The 26,391-nt window shown below is 38.5% G+C and overlaps 1 protein-coding gene across 1 annotated transcript; it reads right to left on the reverse strand.

Annotated features, from left to right (window-relative positions):
• USP53 (ubiquitin specific peptidase 53) lies at positions 1-26,391 on the reverse strand. The gene is made up of 16 exons (XM_053403543.1): positions 26,261-26,391; positions 18,942-19,569; positions 16,470-16,562; positions 15,571-15,705; positions 14,975-15,088; positions 14,812-14,894; positions 12,966-13,071; positions 11,527-11,673; positions 8,814-8,963; positions 8,270-8,441; positions 7,012-7,161; positions 6,469-6,615; positions 5,530-6,256; positions 4,654-4,724; positions 2,999-3,080; positions 1-1,337 (listed from the first exon to the last, which is right to left on the reverse strand). The coding sequence occupies exons 2-16, from the start codon at positions 19,083-19,085 to the stop codon at positions 338-340; spliced, it is 3,321 nt and encodes a 1,106-aa protein (XP_053259518.1). The 5' UTR covers positions 19,086-19,569; positions 26,261-26,391; the 3' UTR covers positions 1-337.

Raw genomic sequence — 26,391 nt, forward strand, 5'->3', positions numbered from 1 at the left:
CATATTAAAAAGGTGCAGCATTCATTAGTTGCAAAAAGCAAACTATTCCTATTTATCAAACGAATGCCAGTTTAAAGGGGATTTCTTGTAGATTCTAATTTTAAAAGTGTAACAATGCTGGCTGAATAATTCTGCATTAGCCTATAATGAGTGCAAATCTTGTTAAAGCACAAAAGTAACAGGTCCAAAAGTCTTTGTATCTCTCTTAAACACGCATGCATGTGCAAAACCATCATTCAATAGCTGTAACTTCTAAATGAAGTATAAGTGAGGTACAGAAACCTAAACATTGCAACATGTTGGGGCGCCAAGCATTTATGCTCAATGGTTGCCTATTCTACCTATTGCAATATATATTTCCAATGCTGGGTTTATGTCTCTGATCAGTTGTAGGATAAGTTGATTCAGAATTACTGTGGTATGAAGTGTTCATCTGTATTCCACTTGGTGGCAAGTGTGTCTCTTTGTTTAACACGCCAGTGTCTGCAAAATACAGCTTGGGTCTCTGGTGGTATTTCATCCTGTATGTATCAGTCATACAGTTGTCAACTGAAAAGTAAGTAGTAAGAGATACAATATCATTGGCATTTACATCCAGGGAGCTAGCACCTTGTCCTGTGAGGCAAGCTCCCTTATGTATAGGATTATTGGATACAGCCTGCAGATCGTTTACTGATAAACTTGATGGAAAATTCATCTTGGAAGACTCATTCCCATGAAATGATTTAAGTCTTTCTTCATGTGTAAATGGACTTGCTTCCGGTCCAGTCTTTGAAGTTACTCTTGCAACATGCCTTTCAACACTGGAAGGATTTGTGCCCGGTACTTCTGTTGGTTTTAAATCCACAGCAGATTCATATTCTAATCCATGCAAACCAGTGAGAGCATATTTCTTTGGTGGTAAAGGAGGAGGAAGATTTTGGTAAATCGCTTCTTGTGTGTCATCATCAGTCCTACTACTATACAAATGAAGTTTACGTTCAGCAGGTGCAGCAGATTCAGTATAGGAAGGTTTGGATATATTCTGTTGTAAGAAAAATGCAAGCGCTGGCCTGGGTCTAACTGTCCTTGTATGAGGCAACTGCAAATGGGAAGAGAAAGACTCGCTGTTCTGAACCTTTTCAGACATGGTTAAGTTCTCGCCATTGTAAGAAGCTGAATTATCAGCACTGTGTACTGCTATGTTTGTTTCATCAAGTATCTCTTCAGTAGGCCACTGTGCAGAGCTTTGCTCACTAAGTGCATTGTTCTTCATTTCTCTCTCAGAGTGGTCTTTTAAAGCGGTCTGTAGTGTTAACGAAGGAAAAAGCTTCTTATTGCCATCAGGTATGTCAGTCCTAGAAAACAAAGCATTAAAGAATGAAAACCACTGAACACTTAAAACTGCAACCCAATTGTAGTTGAAGTCAACAAAAGAAGTTTCATGTTATTTCAATTATTCTGGTTGAGCTGCATATTTTGAAGGTTAGGCTAAGCCAGTTTCAACACTACCCAGGATTCAGAATGGACTGCTGATTAAGAGGCAGGACTATATAGTTATCAGTATGGTTGATTATTCATGGCTGAGTCATTAGGGCAGAGTGTGTATTTAAGAAACCCTATCCCAATTCAGCCCTCTTTCTTATCAAACATATGAAAAATTGTCACAACACACTACATCTCAGGAGAATACTGTAGAGAAAGGGCAAATCTTGCCCTACACTACTGATGGTGAGTGGCCTGATCCTCCCCAACAGGGAAGCTGTGGAGAGCACAGTATTTTGCATTATATGGTCTTCACACCACCACATCATGACCACAGACATTTTGCTAATTTTCAAATAATTCAACATCCAGTTGTTTTTCAGGATCTCGGGGAAAAAAGTAAACTATTTTTATTGCGCTGTTTTCTATGCATCTGAAGTGACCAACACCAGTTAACAGCTACAGGTATCACATGAAGATAACAGAATTCAAGTTAAAACACAGAAATAAAAAGGATTAACAAACCACCTTCCTCAAATGCTCATCAGAACAATACTGATTTTACCTGACATCACAAAGAAAGGACACCACATGCAATTTCTCAGGAAGGCAGTTCCAAACCCTGGGAATCACAAAGCTTTATCTGGGTTGCCACCTACTACATCTTATAGCAGGCACACAGAGCAAAGCTTAAACTAATTATCATGGCATATTAGTAGACTGGCATAAGAAAAGAAGAGAGATCTTAAAGGCAGTTCCACATAGTACCCCTTACACTAATTTAACTTACACATTTACAAAAGAACAATGGTGCAAGATTGTCTTTAAGATTTTCAAACAGGGATGGGTATTCCAGTTGTTGTTGGACTGGAACTATTATCATCTCTGACTTTTGGTCATGACATCTGAAGGAGCGACAGGGCCCCTTAAAACAATCTTGTATTGTTCTTTATGCTCTGAAGTCTCAAAAATGCAATTTCAAGGCAATGTTCAGGGATTAGTCTAAGCCTTCAACAACTGGCCAAAATAACTAACAAACCTGAAAACCCAATAGTTGCTATACAATGGCTGTGTTGGCACCGCAATGCTAAGCCATCCTGTGCACACAGCCCAAGTACTCCCACTTCACCTTCTTTCAGATGTGTGGGTAAGCAAACCATGACAACTAGGTTAGTGGGATGTCCAAATCCCGGACTGTGGTTTGTTTTGCCATAACAAACCATGACTGCAAGGTCATCAAGCCATGGTTTAGGCTGACATAGTCATTGTGAGGGGTGGAGTGAAGTCAGAGTGCTTGGACTGTGTACACAAGAATGTAGCTCATGCACAGTATGACTTACCAAAGCACATTTTATGATTTGGTGTTACATGAGAACACTGCCAATTTGTAGAAATGAGGATCTTGGATATCAGCAAAAATTATTTTAAAAATATGAAAGTTCTAAACGCAAATTTAAAACTTTTTACAAAATAATAAACTTGTTTTTTCTACAATAGCTGCTTTTGGCTACATAATTGCATAGTTAAAGGTTACCTTTGCATATGCAGATGAGATGTTGAAGGTAGGTTATGAGATCTATAGTTCATATGAGTATTAACCTGGTCTTTCTTCAAGGCTGCAAAACAGTGTTGTTGTTTACCTTAAGCACATTATGATGTATTTTTTTTAATATGCACCGGAAATATCAGCAATACCAGTAATGAGCAAAAAATCTTGTGAACTTAACATTTGCTTTCTAAAATAAAAAAATCCCACTCTTGAAATCCCATGGTAAACATAAATAAAGCATGAGGCATGCCTAGGATTCTTTTTAAGTACAAGGAGAATCAGCCAAATGTAATACCTTAATGCCGTAATGCCTGAAAAGGACGGCAGTCTAATATTTCAGCTGGAGATAATAAAGCAGGAGCTTGCAGTTGCCATCAATGCATAAAAATTCTATCATCTGTAATTGGACATCTGCCCTTGGATATTGGTGCACTGTATACTTTCAGGCAGCAAGCCAACACAACATGATTTGAATACATGTTTTATAGAAGTACATAATTTTCTTGCTGATCATTTGCTTTTTTCTGCTTTTTAACCATTGTTTTTATTTTGAGCATTAGCTACCCTCAGGACAAGGTTTGGTTTGAAGGTGTGGGATACAAATACTTTTATAAATAAATCTGCAATACACTTAGGAATTTACAAGATATAAAACTTACCAATAGAATATAGCAGCCATACTGACAACCTTTTTTAAAGATTTGCTGTATTCACAAGTAAGTTGTCAGAGAGAGGCATGTTACCAGTTTTTTTTTTGTCAGTCAAGCATAATGCTGTACTGGTCCCAAAGATAGATACACTTGAACAAATTATTAAGGTGCCAAATACAATTAGGTCATCCTGAAGCATAATGTTTTGAAAACATTTTCTGCATAGATTTCCATGTGAATATATTTAACCTTCCAATAATGCACTGCTGACAAATTAGCTACAAACATAAATGGTTAAGTTGTCCATGCAAAATCTTTTGAGGTTTCAGAGTGACTTTACTAGATTGCTCTTTGTTACCATGCAGTTGCATGTACTGTACATAAGATGGCAGCAAATGCTTACAAGAGAGGACTCCCTATATAATATCACTATGGCAAGTGTTCAATCAAAGCTGCTCACTGACACCCAGAGGCTTGTGCCTTCAGAATTCCAGCTAATTTAAAAATAGATGTGTTATTTTTCTCTTCTGCTGACATGAAGATCCATGCATGGTTAAAACCAGAGACAGTCCGGTAGGAATTTTGGCTCTAGGTTCTAGTCAAACTAAATATGGCAGATGTTAGGCTCGCATAGCAGAGGTTTCACCATTATCAATGAAGCACAAATAGTTTAACAGCAATAGAAGGAATTCTGACTTTTGTAATTATAGAACTTATTTGGAGAATTGTTATATAGAAGGAACACTTTTAAAGCTTTCTTGGACTGGGTCAAATAAGCTGCCTCTCCATCAAAGTAGTGAGCTCTCTTTTCAGAAAACAGTCCAGAATACAAATTACTAAGGTGGACAGTGATATAACAAATTAGGGAGCAACAAAGCGCAATGTGATAAGATAGAAACTTAATTTTTTAGTGTTAGATAAATTTGTTTTAGAAACTTAGAAACCTTTAAGAGTTGAATACACTTAAACTGAGAACAACTGAGTTCTTACCATCTGAAGAGTTTTTGTTCAGCTGGGAGGTAGACTGCAAGATACACCCAGAATATCTGATTAACTGGTCACTGTGAAAAAAGATTAAGTAAAAACCGTAAGATTCAGATTCTGCAAAGATTTCACTAAACCTAAAGTATCAAACAATATTACACAGAAATATTTACTGATATTTACAACATCAGAAGTTCAAAATTCAAAATGGAACTCCACTGTACAAGACGACTTATTTGGAAATATCTTTTAATCCAAATTTCTCCCTCTCTCCCACCCTCCAATCTTGCAAGAAATTATATTTTGTCACACAATTTGTCCACCTTTCAATAGCATATGAACAGCCAATGCAGAAGCACCATTATAATGTGCCTGACCAAGCAGAAGTTATATTGGAAAATACAAGCAGAGAACTTTACAAGGTCACAGACTTCTTATTCTGCATACATACCCTTCTGCCATATTCTGCCTCAGCTTTAATGGAAAAATAAACCTATTTTTGCTTGTGCATCTTTCAAGTATTTGCCAGCACAAGTAGCTCAATCAATGTCAAATCTGAATTACTACAAATACAATGCAGTAAGGACATATGAGTTCTCATTCTCACAAATGTAGATAACAATATCTGTGCTGAGTAGCAGCTTAGTGAAACTGTACTCAAACACTCAATTCTCTTTCCATCCTTCAAATCTCCAAGGCAGACCCAAGGTTTGAGTAGCAGTCCAAAGCTTTGAGTTGCTTCAGAGAAGCTCTGTTTTGTCTCAGACAATGTCCAAATCACTCCAATGCAGTCTGCTTTGGTTTTGGATTGAGGCTTCATCCAAATTGGATCCACACTCCTAATTACACATACTTTCACAAGACAACTTTCATGTTTATTACCTGCAGGAAACAGCTTCCTTAACTGTGGTAGTATCTACTGGGCTGGTTCCTTCAATGACAGGTGAATCCAGATTAGCAGATGCATTGCTTATATGATCACTGCTTTCATAACCAGATTCAGTCCTTTGTATCTGCCAACTATCAGTATGAGTTTTCCTCTCTGTAAATCCTACACTTTTTTCTGCATTTCCTTTCCCTTCTGAATCCAACGAACTCCGGCTCCCTTTCTGTTTTGCTTCATCTTCATAGATAGTCACCAAGCCTTTTTGACTTCGAGTTTCTTTTGGCCAGTTGTTTGAACTCTGCTCCTTTTCATGTTTAGGTTTATTGCTTGCATTTAATTTGGGCTTTGAACTGTGTTCTTTTTTCTCAGATTCACTGAAGATGCTATCAACATTTAGTGTCTCTCGCATTGGCTTCCAACCTCTGCTTCGACTTTTGCTGCTACTGATGCTTCCCTTGTCTTTGGAGTCTTGGCTACTGTCTGTATCATAACCAGTGGTGCTGTCAGTCTTAACACGGCTCATCTTCTCTCCATCAGAAAAACCATCTGTTTTGTTTGAGCCCAACACTTGTGCAGTGGGTCTGATTTGGTTATGTACTTTTTCATGTCTGTAAGGTCCTTTTCCCTGACTGCCATACACACGTTCATTAGAATGCTGCTTAAATCCATTCCCAGAAGGTGGCGATCCTGGCTTAAAATTGGTGCGGACCTCTCCAGATAGATCTATGGGGGGAAAACACCACAACATCACATTTTAAATATTCTATCGCATTACAGCAACCTCTTTTAAGCTTTAAGGGCAATTTATTATTCTTGTTAATACAATCAAATTTCAGAGCAAACAATAAATAACACTTTTAAGACAGGGGATTCTTTAATCATAGTAGGTGAAAGTTAGTCATTGGAAGTGCTCTCCTCAAAGTAGGTTCTGTTACCTCTCTGTTTTCCAGATTCTCTCTTTGATCCTCTCTCAGTGTCTTTTCGTAGGGAGGATGAGAAGCTTTTCATCTCGGCTACCTTCTGAGCGCACTCTCTGGAAAGATCCTTTGCCTTTTCCCTATGTTCATTATGCCCTAATTTAGCTGAAAAAATAGAAATGAATATGCATTAAAGGTTCACAGTCATAGAAACAACCAAAAGGCCAAATAGTCCACCCCCTGCCATGAGACGAAACCATCTATCTCAGAGCCACCAGACCAACATGACAGATTTCAGCATGCTACCAGCAGACCAGACAAACACTAGAAGTATAAATAGCTGTAGATGCTGCGTATATGTAAGCCAAAACATTCTACGGGGAGGCCCTAATGGTCAGAAATTTCAAAACAGCCAAAATGATATATCTTAAATAATGTAATGTTACATTACTGTTCAGTTCAAATGTGTTACCCACTAAAACTATTACACATTCAATTCAACAATACCAGTGCATAATAAGCACTGTAAGTTAACATTGCTATAATGTTTAAGATATATACCTGATCCTCTGACACCACCAGACTGAACATGGTTTCGACTAAAAGTTGAGTCATCTGGCTGATATTTTTTAGTGCTCTTCTGAGTAACTGATTCTCCAAACCCATTCTCTTTCGCACGATCTGACTTAGAAAAAGCAGACTTTTCAAATCCTAGGGAAAGGAATGTTAAACAATGTTAATATATTTGAGGCTAGAAAACCCCAACAATCATCTCTAGCACTAGAATTAAGGCCTAAGCTCTGTATGTGTCATCAAGCACGTGTTTAAGTGAGCATACGTAAACCTGACTGCTTTTTCTCACTGGAGTACCACACAGGTTTTCTGCTGAAAATCACCTTCTACCTGATGCTATTTGCTCCTGACAATGCTGTTTACGGTAAGCAACACTTTCAGTCAGAAATTGTTCCCATGAGGGAACAATTTTCAGCAACGCCCGCTCCTCAGGCAGCATGGTTCCCTAGTCTGATTTGGAGGTATATTCTGGATCACACCATGCACCTGTTTTCTCTTCAAATGAAAAGCAGTCAGATTAAATGATAGTTTGTTGAAATATGTCATTAATGTCACTGGTAGTTAAGCCCTTACTTTTCTTACCAGACTTGTCTGAAGTCCATGTAGTACAGTGGAAAAAAATGTCAGCATAAATGTGATAACATTCAAACAGTTCTATAGCTAGATGCTGAATGCAGAAAACCAAAAAAACTCTACAATATTAATTGAACTCCCCACATTGAAAAACTAAAACACCTAATATTTCAAACTCTATTTCCAACGGGCCTCCTTCCTATGCTACCTTGCTCCAACAGAAACACTGCAACTGTTCTAAGCCCATTCCTCCTTAATATGGGAGGTAGGTCCATTATATTGCCTCAGCTGAAACATTAATAGTACCCAGACCCTCCACACCCACCGCACCCAGCTTCCCTGACACATTAAGAACTTCTCTAACTACTTTCACCACAGGAATACTAATTTCCATGATGTTTCCCACTCTCAGATTGTATCATGAGAACTATCAAGTAGTCAGTTTCACTGCTCAGCAACTGACATTAAACACAGGTCATGAGGAATGGGAAACTCAGCATATACAATGGCTAGTTCATACTACCCAAGGCTAGAGTAGAGGACTAGCTGCTTCCTTCTTTCCAGCTACTAACTCAGGACACACCAATAGATCATGTATATGTAGACTGTGTACACAGTTAAGCACTTAGTAAATTATTTTTTAATAATATGAAGAAAGAGCCAAGTGTATTACCAAGTTCTTCTCCATTTCCTGCACAGGCTTTATAATGAGACCAGTGAATTGTCTGCCTTGGTGCATCTTCTGTTGATACAGGTGTACCATCTGGATTTGCATAAAACAGCAGCAATGGCTGATAGTGACACCGAATGCATTTGGACACCACATCTTTCCATTTTGTTCCAACCTAAAAAGTTACGTTTTCATGAAATATATAAGTAATTTAATTTAGTTAAGTAATAGTTATAATTCAATGACGATAAAATACATATAATCTATATTCAATTGACTCTTAACTTCTCGGAGAGATTATTCTGACTTCTTAAGAGAAAAGAGCTACTTTCATGTCAGTGTCTGATCTCTCTTCTAACAGTGAAAACATAGTGGAGTAACAAATTTCCTTTCATTTCATGTCAGAAAGTATGTGTGCTTTAGAAGAATTCAGGTAATTTGTTTGACATCAAGGCTGTCAGAACTACATATAAGTATTGCATTTTACTTTTGAACACATCTAGGCAGTTATGTAGAAAGATCGCCAAATCAGAACAGCTAAACTTACCTCTTTCACATTAGCATCATCAAACAGCACCCATTTGCAACTCTTGGTATGAAAGGCAAAGGCACAATAATGTTTGCTTGCGTAGCAAATCATCCCCACGAGATAAAGCTCACTATTTTTGGCATTTTCATCTGTAACTCTATAGAACAGCTGCAAAAATGATTCATCAGTCAAAAAGTATGGCAGAGCTAAAAAGCATGCAAACTATGTAACCAAGCTGAAAAATGGGATATAACTCATTATTTCAGTTAGCAGTATAGAAACAAACTGTAGACAAAATCATTGATGTCAAGAATTGGTCATTATATGATAATTAGTCACCTTTCCCAGCATTGAAATTTACTACACATAACCGTGTATGTAGTTGCTATTGATGACATGTTCCTAATTACAGCATGACTGGACCACAACAGGGCAAACTCCTTCAGGCAATCTCAAAAATGATTCAGTCAAATTTTTTGCTCTGAATCAGGATTTCCCATCTCATTAAACTGCTCTAAAATTTGTTTGTGTCCTGCAATCTTTAGTCAGAGAACTGAAAAAGATTAAGAATTGTTGGGTTTTTTATTTAATTGTTACTGTTTTTAAACATTGTTACTGTATTTATACTAGTTTAGCTATACTATAACCCACTGCGCTAAATATTTGTTGTGTTTTGTAGAGGTATAAATACCTTAAATTTTAAAAACTTGTTTACTTGCACACATCTATAAATAAGCATGCACCATCTTGTAAGGTGGCATCTTTGTCAACAGAAATGACTATTTGTCCACACAATACAATATTGTCAATACAACACAAAATTTACAAATAGATGTAGCATTACATGTAATGTAAAGTATTAGGGACTTAACAAAGATATGCTGTCCATTTAATTGGGAGTGCCTTATTAATCAAAATATTTTAAGTCTATTGACAATTAACCAGCCAATGCCCTGATTGTGGAATCCACTTGGCACTTCCTTTCGGTGCCAGGTGAGCACATTATTTTCCAGGGATTTTAAGTAAGCTTGTTCCCTGATGAAATTAAACATTATTATTTGCTTTATCTTTTCTGAGTTGGTGACCAAGGAGATCAGGTACTACTGTTAAACACACTATCTGCGAAATACCCTCCCCGGACAGGCTTACCAAGAGTCAACTATGATGTTATTTTGACACTAGACAAACATCTTGTGCTACATTCAGCTAACTATTATTCAGAGTAGAACCACCAAAATTAATGGATCTAAGTTAAGTTTTGTCTACTCTGAGTAAAAGTTAGTTGCATACAACCCTTTTTATATGCCTGGCCATGTCATAGTGTAATGTAAGCTAGTCCTGATTAAAGTTTTGATTGTTTTGCTGGATTTATAGAACCTTTATAATTGCTGTTTCTGCAGCTTTATTTTACAGGATTTCATACATTTATTTTACTGCATGCCACCTGGAGACCTTACTAACCACCACCCATGAATTTTTCAAAATAAATGTTTTTTAAAATTGTAATAGAAAAGTGGGGTGGAAACTCTAAAATAGTTTTATTTGTATCTGTTGTATGTTACCTTGTTTTATAAAGTCACACTTTAAAGCAACTTAAATTCTGTAGCTGAACTGCAGCATTTTATGGTAACTGAAAAGAAGACATTTCAAATGTTAAGGTATTTTTTAAAAGAGACTTTTCCTCCTTTCATCTTGCAAACCTATGCACATTTACCTAAGATAAAGTCTCACTGAACTCAGTGGGGCTTCTGAGTAGATATGCATAGGATGGCACTATGAGACAGGAATGAATGGGCACCTCTTTGGCACACAAAGCTCTCAAAAGAACACAGAAGTTTTTAAATGGTGAGGATGACCCCCACCGGGATGAAATTTACGGCATGTAATGCCTTAAGAGAAAATATTATGAAAATGATCTATAGGTGGTACATAACCCCAGTCAAGCTTGCAAAGATTTACCATTTGCCTGACAATAAATGTTGGAAATGTAAAGAAAAGGAAGGTACATTTTTTCACCTTTGGTGGACGTGCCCGAAGATTAAGGCATTCTGGGAAATGATCTATAATGAACTTAAAAAGGTATTTAAATATACTTTCACCAAGAAACCAGAGGCCTTTCTCTTGGGTATTGTTGGCCAAGGGGTGTTAAAGACAGATATAACTTTTTTTATGTATGCTACAACAGCAGCTAGAATACTTATTGCGAAGTACTGGAAGACGAAAGATCTACCCACACTGGAAGAATGGCAGATGAAGGTGATAGACTACATGGGTTTGGCAGAAATGACGAGCAGAATCCGAAACCAGGGAAGAGAAACAGCGCAAGAAGAATGGAAAAAATTCAAGGACTATTTAAAGAAATATCATAAAGTTAATGAAAGTTAGAATGATGATGGACTGAAAGTAAATGGTTACTATTAGTAATGGTTAAGACAAGGAGAATAAGGAAGGTTAGCTTAAACTTAAATTAAAATAAGGGAAGATTTGCTGAGTAATTGATAAGAATTTGGAATACAGAAAAGGGAGGCATGAGGAAGTCGGGGAAGGAAGGTATAAGAAATTAGGATATGAAATGGTACATGTTTTTTTGTTTTGTTTTTGTTTTTGTTTTTGTATGTTTATGTATGTTTATGTATGTTATGTTTATATGGAAAATTTTTTGAATAAAAATATTATAAAAAAAAAAGAGGATGACCCAAAACAATTATATTAAATGCTGTTGCTCAAATACCCCTGGAAGATAAAGTTGTGTTGCCAAATTCCGGATGACATCTTCTGTTAGGTCAGAATGTTCTGAATCCCAAACTAAGCCAATTGTGACAATTTCAGGACAATTCATGAGAACACGTCGGATTTTGATTTTTTGGCCACAGTTACTCTAGAAAAAGGAGAAAAGATAACAACTAATTAGTTTAAATCCTCAGGGTTTATCTATTTCACATTGAATTCAGAATAAATGTTACAAAATATGTCTCACAATTACTTAACAGCATGTTACTTTAGCAACTTATTGTTTAGATCTAAAATAAATACCAAACTAATCATAATTATGCCCTATTCAGCTGAGTTTCTTACTACTACTTTCTACAATAGATTTCAGAAGACAGAGAGATAGATTACTGTTATTTAGTCCTCAGATCACTGCTATTTGACAGACTTGGATATTTCTGCAACACATCCAGATACTGACAGAATGAGGAGGGAAGTAATTGAAGGCAAAATATTATTTTTGTTTAGTAAGTCATGCCACTTAAGGGACAGGCTACACCAATATGTTTTATAAAGCATTATATTTTACTCTGACTTCTTAAGCCCTTTACTACCACATAATTTACATCTGAAAGGTCTAAATCACAACAGTTATTTTCAGGTCAAATGATCTGAAATGACCATTCTTATACTTCTAAGTTTGAGTGTATGCAGAATAATAAATTTTATGAATATATATTAATTTAGCCATGTGCACAAGTGTATGCACTCTAAACAATAAGCACACTGTCCTGCCCCATATATAGAACCCAATAAGGTACACCAATTTTAAAAAATAGATGCCCAAAGCGACTTGCTTCATTTGAGAGCCAGAGGAAAATAAGCAGTGGTCCTCATTCACACATCCAAGAGGCAGTTTTCTATCTTCCTGAGGAACTTGTCCATGCCCTACTTGCCTCCTACACTCAAGCCTTCTTTAGGTATTCATAGACACATGGCAGTAACCCCATGAAAGAGAAGAGCATGGCAGTATGTGCTCATGGTGACCAATCTCAAAAACTGTCTGTGGATTAAGAGCATGTGTGCAGCAGAGTGGCCTACTGAATGCATGTGGGGTGTCCCTGTGAGCTGGAACTCCAAGCAGGCTATGTGTGTTTGGTGCAGTGAGCTGCTGCAGACATGCCCCCAACCCAAAGAGAACCTTTGGGAAGAATCTGCACAAGTGGAGGGCAAATGTGTGCGTTCCCATTCTCCTCCTTCATGGGATTATCAGCACATGTTTTTTAACATCTAAAGAAGGCTTCAGAATGTGGTAATCCAAGGCAGTTTTACAATATTAGTCTAAATTAAAAATAAATCAATGAGAAAGAAACAGACCAAATTCCCTTTCCAGTTATGGAATGTTCAGCTTCATCACTTTTATGAAGTTAGCTCAAACAGAAACATTTTTTGTGTACTCACAGGACAGCTCCTGAAGTCATCAGTAGTATTTGCAGTCTGAAGCAGTTCTGCAAACATTTCAGGCTTGAGCCGCTCATGTCTTTCCAACATTCTATCAACTTCATTGCTGCAGAGAAGAAGTAGTAAATTTTAAACTTAGCATATAATACTATAGCAGCAAACAGCTATTTTCTGCTATTTGGCCCATGTACTATACAACAAATATGGGTGTTTTAGAACTCTAAAATCTTAATCTATGCAGAGAATGAAGAATCAGACAGAGGTACTATGTATGAAAAGGAATAAGGGAATTATATAACCATTACTATTTTGCACCCTAATTTCTTTTGAAGGATTTCAAAAATCAGTAATATTTGAGAAATGCATTCCAGAGTAATACCAGAGTAAGGCAACTCAAATACACTGCAGGACACATTAATAAATAGTTTAAATCCGTATGTTATGCATTCAGTATTGGTATACATCACTGTAAACCAGCCATTTTATTTCTGGAAGGGGCCATTTATGACATATAGTCTAAATACTCATAAATGTGATGAAGTGTATGGATAAAAGTCTTATAATAATGCCATAATCATATGTTTTGTAATATTCCCCTGGTTAAAAGTATTTTGATAGCTTCTTGCCTGCATTCTACCTAGAAGCAGAACCACAGCCTAAACTGACTGGAAGTTACTGTACCTGGTAGGGCAAGACCCAGGACTGAAATTGAACATTTGGTCCCAAGAGAGGGGCTTCCTTTGTTGCCTGCTCAAACCGTCCAGGGCACTCACCTCCCCACCCTGCTTAACTCAGCAAGGTGTGAGACTGGATGAGAGAAAGGCAAATAAACTGTCCCTAGTGTTAATTTAAAAGAAAGGTGGGGGGGGGGACCTAGCAGGAGTTAAGTAAACTCCTGTTCTCTCTTCAGAGGCAGGAAACAGCCGTGTCTTTAAGTAGCTCCTGCCATGGAACATAAGTCAATTCTAATCTTGCTTCCTGTCGTCCCAGTGGGATTCAATTCCTATCAGTCCAAATTGATGCCCTGCTCTTGAGGGTGAAAGACAAGAGCTAATTCAATGGCCTAGTTCCTACAGAACACTGAGCCATAGTTTAGGGCTACATGAACTTCCCTGCAGAAGTCTTGTGCTCAAGCATGCAGCTTCCCCTCTCCTTATCTAGCAAGTGCCAGAAGGAGGAGATCAAAAGCACCTGCTACCTGATTTAAACTTATAATCTGTTGCTATGTCCAAACTAGGTTAATAACTATGTTTTATTAGAAAGAACCAGAATCAGATAGATGGTGTGAAATGTTACTGCAGAGGAAGGGTAGATGTAAGGTATGTTGAATGTGCATATTTTCAAGCATGACCCAATTCCACTGGTTCCTCAAATGTCATTGAATCCTTAACTCTTGCAGAACAGTCATCTCTCTTGTTTCTCTGTTTTATTGTGTTACGATGTATTTAGGATATTTCAGATAAATAAATAAATAAACAAACAAACAAACAAACCAGTGATTTAACTTTTGGTACAACACAGGAAAAAGGAATAATATGAATGTCTATTGAAGTTAAAACACCATATAGCCTGTAACCATAGCAGTGTCCTAGGAAGGCTAGCTACATATGTGTTTGATCCTCACGTAACAGGTGTTACGGAAATGTCCAAAATGTGTATCCCTGGGAGTTAGTGAATTTTTAAAGCATTATTCAGCTTATCAACAAGGTATTGAACACACCCACCTCCATTCTATTCTCCACTATTGCTTGAAATTCCCAGTTCTCATACTATGAGAATCTGGAAATAAAAAGAACAAAATGAAAGAGGTCTGGGGAAGAAGAAAGGAGAAAGCAAGGTCTCTTACCATAGAGCTGTTGTTGAAATGTAACGCACAAATTCTGTGAAAGGCAAAGGATCTGAAGATGCTCCACAACTGCGACATACACACTACAAATAAAAAAAGTTTTAATTTTTGTAACTTTGGAAACTTTAAGAGCACTAAATTCACCAACAAACACAAATCTTACCTGTTCATATAATGTCATAGCAAACTTCTGATGGGAAATGCAGGATTTAGAAGTACACATATCTGTTTCACTGCTTGGCACTATGTGATAGTGAATTCTCTCAAGGATGTTTTCCTAAACAAAGGAATGCATTGATTCATTTAATAGATTTATATCCTGCTTTCCCACCATTTGGACTCCCTATAATGCTATGCCAGACTCCCATGCTGAAGGTCCAGTACCCTCCCAGATACCCTCATGATGGTGAAGCAAAGCACAAGGCACATTGTTTCTTCACTTGTTATGAATTACAGTTCACTTAACTCCAGGTAATGGACAGTAAACAATGTCTCCAACAATAATTGTATTAAATATATACCATGTGCATTCTTCTCAAGTCCGCCTTTTTAAAAAAGGCTATAGAACTTTAGTGTCCAAAATATTTAGATTCCTTTTAATTTATTCTCATCCTAAACCCCAGTGATACCAAACACCTACAGGTTAAGATGCTTCAGTGAGAGATGTGAATATAGCTCTCTTGTATCCAAACTAACCACATCACTGCCACAAAGTATCAACGACAAATTTTAAAGAAAAGGATAATATCAAGCTCTTACAAAACATTCTGCTGCATCATCCATGAAACCAAGTTGAAATCGCTGTTCATCTTTAAAGCTTTCAGCCAAGGCATGCCTCATATTATTTGATGGGAGTGCTTTTTCTCGACTGTGCTGGAACTGTGCAAATATAGTCTGAAAGTCAACAGTACTATTAATTAAAACTTCTGAATAGCCAGTTTTTAAATAGGCCAGCATACTCCAATGGTTTCTTCATCTAGGAGAAAATTCAGTGAAGTCTGATGTATTGAACACAGTGCAATACCAAATACTTCTTCTTCCAGTAGAGAAAAAACTTATTACCTGCCCTCTCTATTGGGCCATGTTTCCCATTTTCTGCACAACTACACCTTGAAGAAAATAAATGGGATTTGCAATGAGGGCGGTAGCAATCCTTGCACTGGTGAAGGGAATGTAAGAGCCCTCTGAATCAGAAACTATCAATCTAATCTAACAACCCGCTTCCCTCTATGTCTAATCAGTAATCTCCAGAAAACCCAAAAGCAGTGCATGATGTCATTAACCCAATTCCACAGTTGCTCCCCAACAGTTGGTATACTGAGCATGGAAGTTCCATGCAACAATGACAAGTGGGACCGGCAACACAATGTTTCAGTATATCCTCAAAGAAGTGTTCATGCTCGGATTTCTAGCACTCCCTGCTCTCCCTCTAAAGGATATGCTATTAGGGATTTAAAGAGACTCCTCTGTCCCCTCTTTCCCAGTTTTCTAATCCATATTCCATTGCTGTAATTACAACAGTATACAAAATACTTAAGTGGCAGCCATTATAGCTGTTAACAAATGCTCCTTTATAAAAACAAGTTTTGAATCATGTTTCCCTTGAATAAGAATTTCAAAATCTCTTTATGAACTGGATACTGTGATTCTAAACTTACCTTTAAAGCACAGAATATGCAGGCATCACCCTGACAAACATGTCCTGATAGACCTCTTAAACTTCGCCGAAATATGTCAAGTTGCCATAAAACCTAAGATGAGGAGGCAGAAAATAAAAGCTTCAATTTCTTCAATAACATATTTGTCCACATATATAGTTGAAGGCCTACAATAAACTGATCTTTCATTACAGTACTGATACACTATGACAACATGGAGTACTAGACCCCAGATCCTGCGATCGTCATCTGAGTCCCTTCTTTATCTGCTTCCTCTGTGGGAGGTTCAGAGGGTTGCAACACAAGAATGGGCCTTTTCTGCGGTGACTCCCCTCTTGTGGAATGCTCTCCCCAGGGAATTTCACCTGGCACCTTCATTACATATCTTTAGGCATAAGGCAAAACATTGCTCTTCTCCCAGGTCTTTGGCTAATTAAACAATCTATGGCCTTTTAAACTGTGGGGAGTATGGTATTGTTTTTGTTTGTTATTATAGTATGTATTTTTGTAAACCAGCCTGTGATCTTTGTATGATGGACGGTAAAATGAATGAATGATGGTTCAGAGCAGGGATGGGGAGAGCCTGTAGTCCTCCAGGTGTGGCTGGACTACAATTCCCATCATTCATGACCACTGATCATGCTGCCAAGGGATGCTGGGAGTTGTAGGCTCATTATCTCTGGTTTAGAAATAGGATCCTTTTAGTTGTGCCATTAGATTCACTGAAAAAAAATTAAGCTATGCATATGCAAATTCAAACTACTACATATTAGAAGGGAGAATAATTGGAAGATCAAAAACTAAGAAGTATTAGAATTTTCACTGAAATACTGTAGCTACTTTCCCCCATGATAGCTGAAAGGTTATCACACACAGAGCTGTTTTCGGTGGCTGAGATGACCAGCTATGGTTCAATTTAAACAGTGGTTTGTCTCTAATGCAGCAATTCTAACTGCTGAAAACATCAAATCAAGCTTTGTCTGCACATGTAATTCTCTCCATGAACAAATCCCAAATCCTTCTATCCTATCTTACTCTTTTTGAACAAATACTAGAAAGAAGGGATACAATGTCAAAGTGCAAAGACATTTAAAGTAGGACTATGAAGAAAACCTAATGCCAGCATGGCTCTATTTAAATGCATATATAGCAGTGCATATTCACTCCAAACACATCAGTTACAAGTTATCCTTTAACTTCATTTAATGTGCATTCTAAAATGCTCTCAATTTACTTCTGATGGTAATTTAAGTTCACATATTCTTGAATCTTTTGTAACTGTGTGTGTGGCATTAATAGGTTAGTAAAAGAAACCTATTAAAGGCTTTTCAAAGGAATTATTTTCTTCCTACTTAAGCAAAGCTTGATAACACCCATGTTGAAATGCTGATCAATTAAAGGGAAAGTTTTCCAATTATGAGTGATATATTCAAGTCTGCAGTCCCACTTTGATTAAGTGGTACCTCTTGGCCAAGGAAGATAACCACTACTTCATCAACCTCTGAAAACACAGTGTCAAATTTGTTTAAATACATGTGGGTAAGCTCCCGTTGCTCTGTCCCCAGCTTCTGCCAACCAAGCAGTTCGAAACCACACCAGTGCAAGTACACAAATAGGTACCGCTGTGGTGGGAAGGTAAACGGCATTTCCATGTCTTCTACCAAAAATGATTAAATGACAAACATTGATAATATGTGCATACTAAAGCAAAATGTAATTTAGCACAACTAAGATAAAATTCAGTTGCAGCTTAACATGTATTTTCTATGGAATACAAATGACCACAATATTATGAAGTCCTACAAATTCAGCATAAGTAGAATAAGAGCCTGTTCATACAAACAAGCAGCAATTATCAGACATGCTAGCCACCATACAAGGGAAAATGGCAGCCCTTTCTGGAAAATACACCAGCTCAATAATGGGAAGCCACTGTGGTCATTTGCTAGCCTTGTGGGTGTTTTTTTTAAAAAAGTTTCAAATTACATGAAAGTTATTTGTTGGCCTGAATTGCTTAGCAAATACATTGGGAGACTCAAGGTTAGGAACAGTTAGATTAGCATATATATGCTTCATAGAAACATTGGTTTCAAGAGTCTATAAATTATATACAGTAGACTTCAATTTGCTGCTGGCTGTTGGGTTCTTGTGGACTCACCTCCTCACCACAGTCACTATTGCCAATTCACTTGCATCCCCTCCTTCTGGAACCAAACTGTACAAAAGGCAAGGCAAGGAAAATGGAGACTGTTGCTCCTTCTCATTCTTGTCACCATGTACAATCTTGGAAGATACATAGTGAATGGCGACGGGGGCGGGGAGAATGCATTTTAAAGATATTAATAGCCAGCTTTCAATATAACTTATGAAGCTTGTAGGCTTAATCTGATTGGACACTACGTGAAATACGATGCTGGACTAAATAGGTCTTTGAGCTGTGTTTTATTGCATTAAATATGAGGAGCTCCTTACCTGTACAGCACTATTAAGAAAGCAACTGTTTTGTCCTGGTTCATTTAGCAAGCCCTTGGTAGGCGCCAAAGACATCACACTTCCAGGTTGATATACTTTTCCAAGGTTTCCTCCAGGTTTCCTCAAGAACTTTACCCATGCCATTATTTAGGAAACAGTGTTTATAAAATAAGGCTGAAGGATTCCAAGCAAAGCAAACCTAGTCCTGGCAATTGCCTTTAAGTTACGGCATTGTGTTCAGAAGTCCAAGTCTTCAGATTGCATTAAGTCAATATCGCATCTGCTCTTTTTATTTTAAAAAATAAAGATAAAATAAAATGTGAAAAACTTTGTTCTGATGAGTAGATCATGTAATATTATGATGATAAGCCATACAAATACTTATGGACAATCTTATAGCATTTCACCTTTTCTTCTTCTTTAATATTAGTGCAAATGACTCTTTGGAAGATAATTTTTAAATACTATGGCAGCTTTATATTGAAAAAAACCAGGAATTCTTAGCTAGTTTTAGCTATAATCAGTCTTTTTGCAGGTTGGTTCTTTCTCTTCGTTTTAAGAAATAAATCACATTTCTTCCTGTGGTTTGCAAAAGTAATTCCACTGTGTATCTGTCTTCTTTCAAAATCTGTAAGGAGAAAGGGAGAGGGAATCTGAAATTAGCAAAAAAGTTGAAGTACACAGCTGACAGCAGCAAAGACAGAACATAGATGAATACACAGGGCTTCTCTCTATTCCAGCTATTTAGTTGGCATGAAGAGATGGGTTGTAAGAGCTGAAGAGAGAGATGGTAAGTGGATTTAATAACTTCAATTTCCAAGACCATTTCACCATTTGGAATGAGTGATCCCAGGAATCTGTCAGAAGAACATACAGATGATGCAACATGCATTTCACCTAAACATTTGCCAATGGAACCTTGGTATAAAGCATCTACCAAGTATAATACATCTACCAACTGATTAAAAAACTTCCTAAAATCATCACCTCACATTTAACTACTGTCAACCACTACAAAAAGAGAGAGTTAGCTAATCAAGGCATTTCTTAAGCTGACCATGTTGAACTCAATCATAGAAAAGTAGAATTGGAAGGGTCACCTAGTCCAACCCCCTGCAGTGTAGGAATCATTCGCCCAACATGGGTCTCAATGTGGGGAATGTAGTTATGATAATGGAACAGAAAGCTTTCTTTCTATGGACCTTTGAATTAACTTATCTTAAGATCCAGCTGTTAGCTTTCCTTTCCAATTCTAGGTTTCTATATATTGATAGCATAACATATGAAGTCCTTGGAGCACAAATACCTGTTGGCAGCCAACTCAATGTGCTTTTGGATGAAACTCATTACCTAGACCCATTTCATTCTGTGCCTAGGTTTGGTTTTACACTGAAACGGCTTTAGTTGCCCTACTGATCACTGCCAGGAGTTGGAATGCAACCCTGCTTGTCTCCTCCTTGCTCCCACAGTGACTTTTAATAAAATAAAATTCAATAACACAGGCTTTGTGGATTGGGGGTAGAAGGCATAGATATAGGGTGGTTCCAACCTATCTACAGGGTTAGCTTCAGAAGATGGCATGGGGGGCTGCTCAACCCCCATGCCAGTTATGCTGTGGGATCCCACAATGTTCTGTTCTATCAATCTTTTTAACATCTATATCAGAAATGGAGAATCTGTGGCCCTCAAAATATTGCTGGATTACAACTCCCATAATCTCTGACCACTTGCCATGCTGGCTGGGATTGATGGGAGCTGGAGTCCAATATCTGGAGGACCACAGGTTCCCATCTCTGATCTATATGAAGCCACTGACTGGGTGGTGGCATTAGGAGAATTTGGGTGAGGCACCATCAATAAGCTAATAATATTCAGCTCTACTTCTCTTGCCATTGAATCAGGTGAGACTGACCAATGATTGGACTTGGTATTGGGCTGGATGAGGATCAAGAAACTGAGGCTAAATCCCTGCACCAGTGTTCTTGTGTTCAGACTCTGGGAGTGCAGACTGTTCTAGATGAAGCTGTACTCAACAAAGCAGATATATTGCGTAGCAATGTCCCTTGATCAAGCTCTGTCATTTGAGACCCAGGTAGCCTTTTTCCAGCTTTAGCTGGTTCAGCAGCTATGACTGCTCTTGGATGGGGATGGTCTGCCCATTATCATCCATGCTCTTGAAATATCCCGACTGGATTACTACTAATATTATTCTGACAGTTACTCAGTGCTGCTCAGTTAGCTGTCTTTTTAGAGCTACAATACAATCAAAAGGATACACAGGTAATGAGTAAATCCAGAAGACAAAATAAAAACATTAGATAGTTGACTTCTGAGAAAAGATATTTGTAGTACTGAATGAGTGTAACTACAGATAAAGGCTGTACAAAAAGAGAATAACATTACTTTGAACCAAGCCAACATTTTATGTATTTTTCCACCAGTTCTACAGAACTCTTTGTACTCATGCAATGGTATCATTTAAACTGCACTTCTTGTAGCAACTTGTTATTTCAGTTCCAGAGGTACTAGCACTAAATTTTAACAGCTAAGGTATGCTCAAAACAAGAGCCTATATACATCCCACATAAACTGGAATACATCAACATACCCAAAATGTCAGATGAATGAAACATCTGAAGCAACTTGGTAGAAGCCCAGCATTACAATATATTTTCAAACACTAAATCCACCTTATGTGAGTAACACATTAGGTTTATCTCCCTATCCAACCTCTTACACATTTACTGAACCGCTCCACATTTTTTGTGCTTCTAGACCCAGATTCAAACAACAGACTGACATTTTTTCTTTGTGTGTGAGGTTACTGAAATAATATGTTTATGGAATTAACCAAAATTAGAGAAAACAAACATGAAAATATTCATTTCATCATTTGATGCTAGGCACCGTGGGTGGTCTAAAAACAAAACACAGTCTGTTCTCAGAGAACCAATAATTATTACAAAAATGCTGACAAATGTATGCAGGCCAGTCTCAAAAGAACTTTTTTTTTGTCTGACTTAAAATACTGTTAGGAGTGGTAGCAAATACGAGATACCTTTACCAACACAAAGCTGTAAGGAATATTAACCCATGTGCAACATTCAGCAGAAGTCCAGAATAATTTGTCCTATGAACAGAAACTGCAAGTGGCTTTTTAACACCCAGAATCCCCATGTCAAAAAGGGTATCAGAGCTGTGAAAGTTGGCAACTCCAATGATCAAGGGGCTGAGATACTTTCCCTAACAACAGAAAGGCTGGGGCTTTTTGTTCAGAAGAGGGAACATCATGATAGAAGTTAAGAATGTTGAAGAAAAAGCAGAGAAATGCTTCTCCTTTTCTCATACTATTGACACTCAGGCAAATTAAATATGGTAGATTCACAATAGTCAAAAGGAAGTACTACTTCACACATGATGCATAAACTTATGGAATTTCCTGCCACAAAATATAAATGATAGTCACTTGCTTAAACACATTAATGGAAGGTTTGTTTATCAACAGTTTGTTTATCAACCATAAATATCCATGATCAGTGGCCACACACCTTTGCTGTGGGAGAACTGTTGTTATCATGCCCTTTTTGTGCACCTTCAGGAAACTCCAGGGTGACCACTTTGGAAAATAGGATGCCAGACTAGACAGGCCTTTGGTCTGATCCAGTACAAGTCTTATGTACTTAGTTAACAGTGGCAGGCCATTTGTAATACCTGCTGATTTAAACAGAGTTCCTGACATCATCCCCACTGTATCAGCCATTACCACCACTATTCTTCCATGATAAAGCAGCCACAACATGCAGCACTGTCTGACTCCCTTCTCCCAGTAAGAACAATAAAAAGTACAGCAACTTCCATTTAATGAAGTTAAAATATGACCATATTTAATAAATGTATTTATTGACATAGTGCGCTTTTTAGTTTGAAGGAGAGCTATCTCTTCCCCAAAACCCTTTAGATTTCATAGGACCTAGGATAAGACCTTCCTATTGCACCTCCAGCATCTACTGAATATGTTCATCTACTGAATATGTTCTTATTCCAGCAGGTATTTTAAGTAATTTCTGATTTTATAATTTAACTGATTTAATCTTTATTGTATTCAATCTGATCCCCACCGCTCAGAGACAACTGTGATTTTAAATAAATACATACTCAGAAATTTCTTCTGACCCCCAAGAATTTACCTTTAGTGGAACTCTACTCTTGTTTGAATCTTTGTGGGGGGGGGGCTATTATTTTAGTTCTTCCTCCTTCTGGATAAATAGTCCCTTATGCAAATGGAACGAGCTTCCCCACCACCACCACAGAAAATATACTTTTTTGAGTGGTGAACATTGTTTAAATATTCAGTTTTGCATGACTGTGCTAAACTAGTGCTAGTGCATCCGTCTTGCAACTGATGATCTAGAGTTATTTCGTTTTATAGCTGAAGGTCCTATGTTTTACCTAAAAGGCAAAAAAATTAAAATATTTTTTACCCATTTTAAAATTTCAACCCTTTGCTCTCCAGAAAGCCAGTTGAAATAAAAACAAGTTCTACACTGCTTCCTCAATATCCTCATATTTCCATTCTGAGAAGTTTACTTGGGAAGAGTATTTCATAGTTTCATATTGCAAAATGGTATACTCTAACACTATAAGCCCATTCCCCTAGCACAGGCATAAGCAAACACGGCCCTCTATATGTTTTGGGCTACAACTCCCATCATCCCTAGCTAACAGAACCAGTGGTCAGGGATGATGGGAGTTGTAGTCCCAAAACATCTGGAGGGCCGAGTTTGCCTATGCATGCTCTAGCAAACTAAATCTTAGAAGACTTAGAAATAACTTCTATGTCACGAGACTTGTGAATTTAACATCAAGATTCCAGTAATAATCTTTTCATACAATGCACAGGGGTGGAACCACGTCCTGAATACGTGGAGTCAGTTTTCAGGAAGGTGGAAATATTTACAAAAATAAATAAACGGGAAAGTTTTGAAAACATCAAATAACTATGGCTTGAGAATTTCCACTTCTTACTCTGCAAGGCATTTGACAGATTACTGAAACAATGCCTGAATCTGATGTTTTGAATCTAGTTTGAAATGCTTCCAAGATTTATAGCCGTTTAACATTACTAGCAAATACTGCAATCTGATCTGCTTTATTCAGTTCAAAGTATGAATTATATTCACTTAAGACAATTGCTACAATATTTTTTTACTATTTGATTTTTCAGTGGGTTTCTTCAGAAACGCTATCTCCCTCAGCCTGCAAGCAAAGACGAGTGCCGCACCCCACAGTCAAATTTGACTGGACTTAACAGTCCAGGGGTCCTTTACCTTTATTACCTTTACTGCATTGAAAGAATTAACACATTGGGTATTGAAGCTTGGAGGAGCAAATACTACTGTGCTCAATTGGACCTGTTTTCAGAAAGGTACTTCTGTTCACTCAAGGGTGAAGGGCTCCAATTTCTGTTAATTCTCCCCACCCCCACTGCAGCCACCTGTGCTGCACTACTTGCTTCTATGAAGCGTGGCTTTGGGCAAGAAATATATCCCACCCAACAAACAAGCTAATACTGTACATGTATTTATCCATTCAATGCATACTGCAAGTATTTATTCATCCAAATACTGTGTTATTACCAAAGTTCCCTGGGTGGCTCTTTCACAAAAGCATAATGTGGTATCTGAATAACTTCACAGAAAACAAAGTATCAGTTCTACTGCTCAGTGAAGAAAACTGTAAATACCTAATAGTTATGTCACCCTTTCATTTCATAAGCAGTACAGCAAGCCACACATAAACTGCCTATAAACTTCAAAAGCAGTTTCCTTACTTAATGCCAATCACTGAGCATGTGTGTAACATCCAGGTTAAAAATTAACACTTATGTTAACACTTTTGAAGCTAGCCACATTAACAAAATGAAGTTTCATTGATTTAGCATGTTCATGAACATAGATACTCAGAATTAGGTATCCCAAGTATTTTATGCAAACCACAAAAATATTTTTTAAAGAATATGGCATGTCATTTGCAGGTCTTTTTCATGCAAGAAGATCAACAAGCTCAAATTAGAGAAGACACAGGATTAAAACAGGGACAAAAATCTGCTGGAAACTGACTAACACATACCCAAGAATGGGAAATCAGATACTGTACTGGATACTATGCAGATCCTATTCACACAGGTTTCAATGATCTGGAAAGGTTAAATTTAGCAAAACCTTGTCTGATGCAACGGCAGTCAAAACAATGGCCCAGTGCGTGGGCCAGTCTCTCAACCCGGACCATTCCTCGCCCTAAACACGCTTTCCAGTCACAAGCATGCTGATTACTTGCTTCTGCACTCGATGTAATAATATCTGCTGAAATTAACCATGGAGGGGGCTTTTGGGAGGAGAGGAGAGGGGGGAAAAGCAGAAACCGTACCACACGCTGTGGGTGAGCGGCAGCATGTAAACACTTAGGGAAGGCTCCGGATTAAAGAGCAAGGTATGGGCGGAGAGTTGTCATAAGCCCAGCAATTTCAACAGCCAATAAACAGATACGGCTGGAGCAGAAAGCGTGAAGTAGTAAACAAGGAGGAAGAGAGTTTTATTTTTTATTTTTAAAGGGTTAAAAAAAAACGGCTCGAAGGGCTCGACAAACAGAAGGAAAAATATACAGCGGGGAGGAGAGGAACAGGTTCTTCTTGTTGTTTTAAAGGCGATGGTGGACGAGAAAGAAAGGCTTTTCACCAAGCAGACCCTACCGTCCACCACCCCCGCGAAGGGCCCTGGAGGGATGCGTGAGAATGCGAGGGGTGGTGGCGTGTCTGAGGCGTGTCGTGTCTGGGGTCCCCCTCCCCCCCGCACAAGAAGCCGACCAGCTCGACCACCAGACATGCTGGGCCAAATCCGAGGGGGCAGCAACGAGCTGGCCCGTGAGGGGGCAAACTCAGCTCACACTCGACGCCGCCGCCGCCGCCTCAGGCACCTGCCGCCGGAGGAAAAACTTTCCGTGCCAGGAAGTTCCAGGCTGGAGGGAGGAGGGTGAGGGTGTGTGTGGACGTGGAAGGGAGAGAAGCTGGCCAAGGGCCTCGCTCCCTACCCGCCCCCCCACCCCCCAGTTCTCAACCGACCGGCTTTTCGAAAGGCCAGCCGTTGGTCACCTCGCTTCCCTTCCCCTCCTCCTCCTCCCTAGTCGTGCCTCTTCGGCCGGCGCTCCTCACTCGCTCTCTCTCCCCGTGTCTGAGGCGCCGCTTCCCCCTCATGGGAGCCCCCCACACCCCACTCCACGGCCACCTCAGCAGCACCGCCGCCGCGTCCCCTGAGGGACCTCACCTCCTCCGGTGCGACGCCGCCGCCACGCCAGTCGCTTCTCCCCATCCCGAGCGCGGGCTCCTCCGTCCGGCAGGCGAGCAGACTATGCCGCAGGCAGGGCTCCTTCCCCCGCCCACCAGCACCAGGCGGTG

Source organism: Podarcis raffonei, chromosome 9 (assembly GCF_027172205.1).
Source record: "Podarcis raffonei isolate rPodRaf1 chromosome 9, rPodRaf1.pri, whole genome shotgun sequence".
Classification (NCBI taxonomy): domain Eukaryota; kingdom Metazoa; phylum Chordata; class Lepidosauria; order Squamata; family Lacertidae; genus Podarcis; species Podarcis raffonei.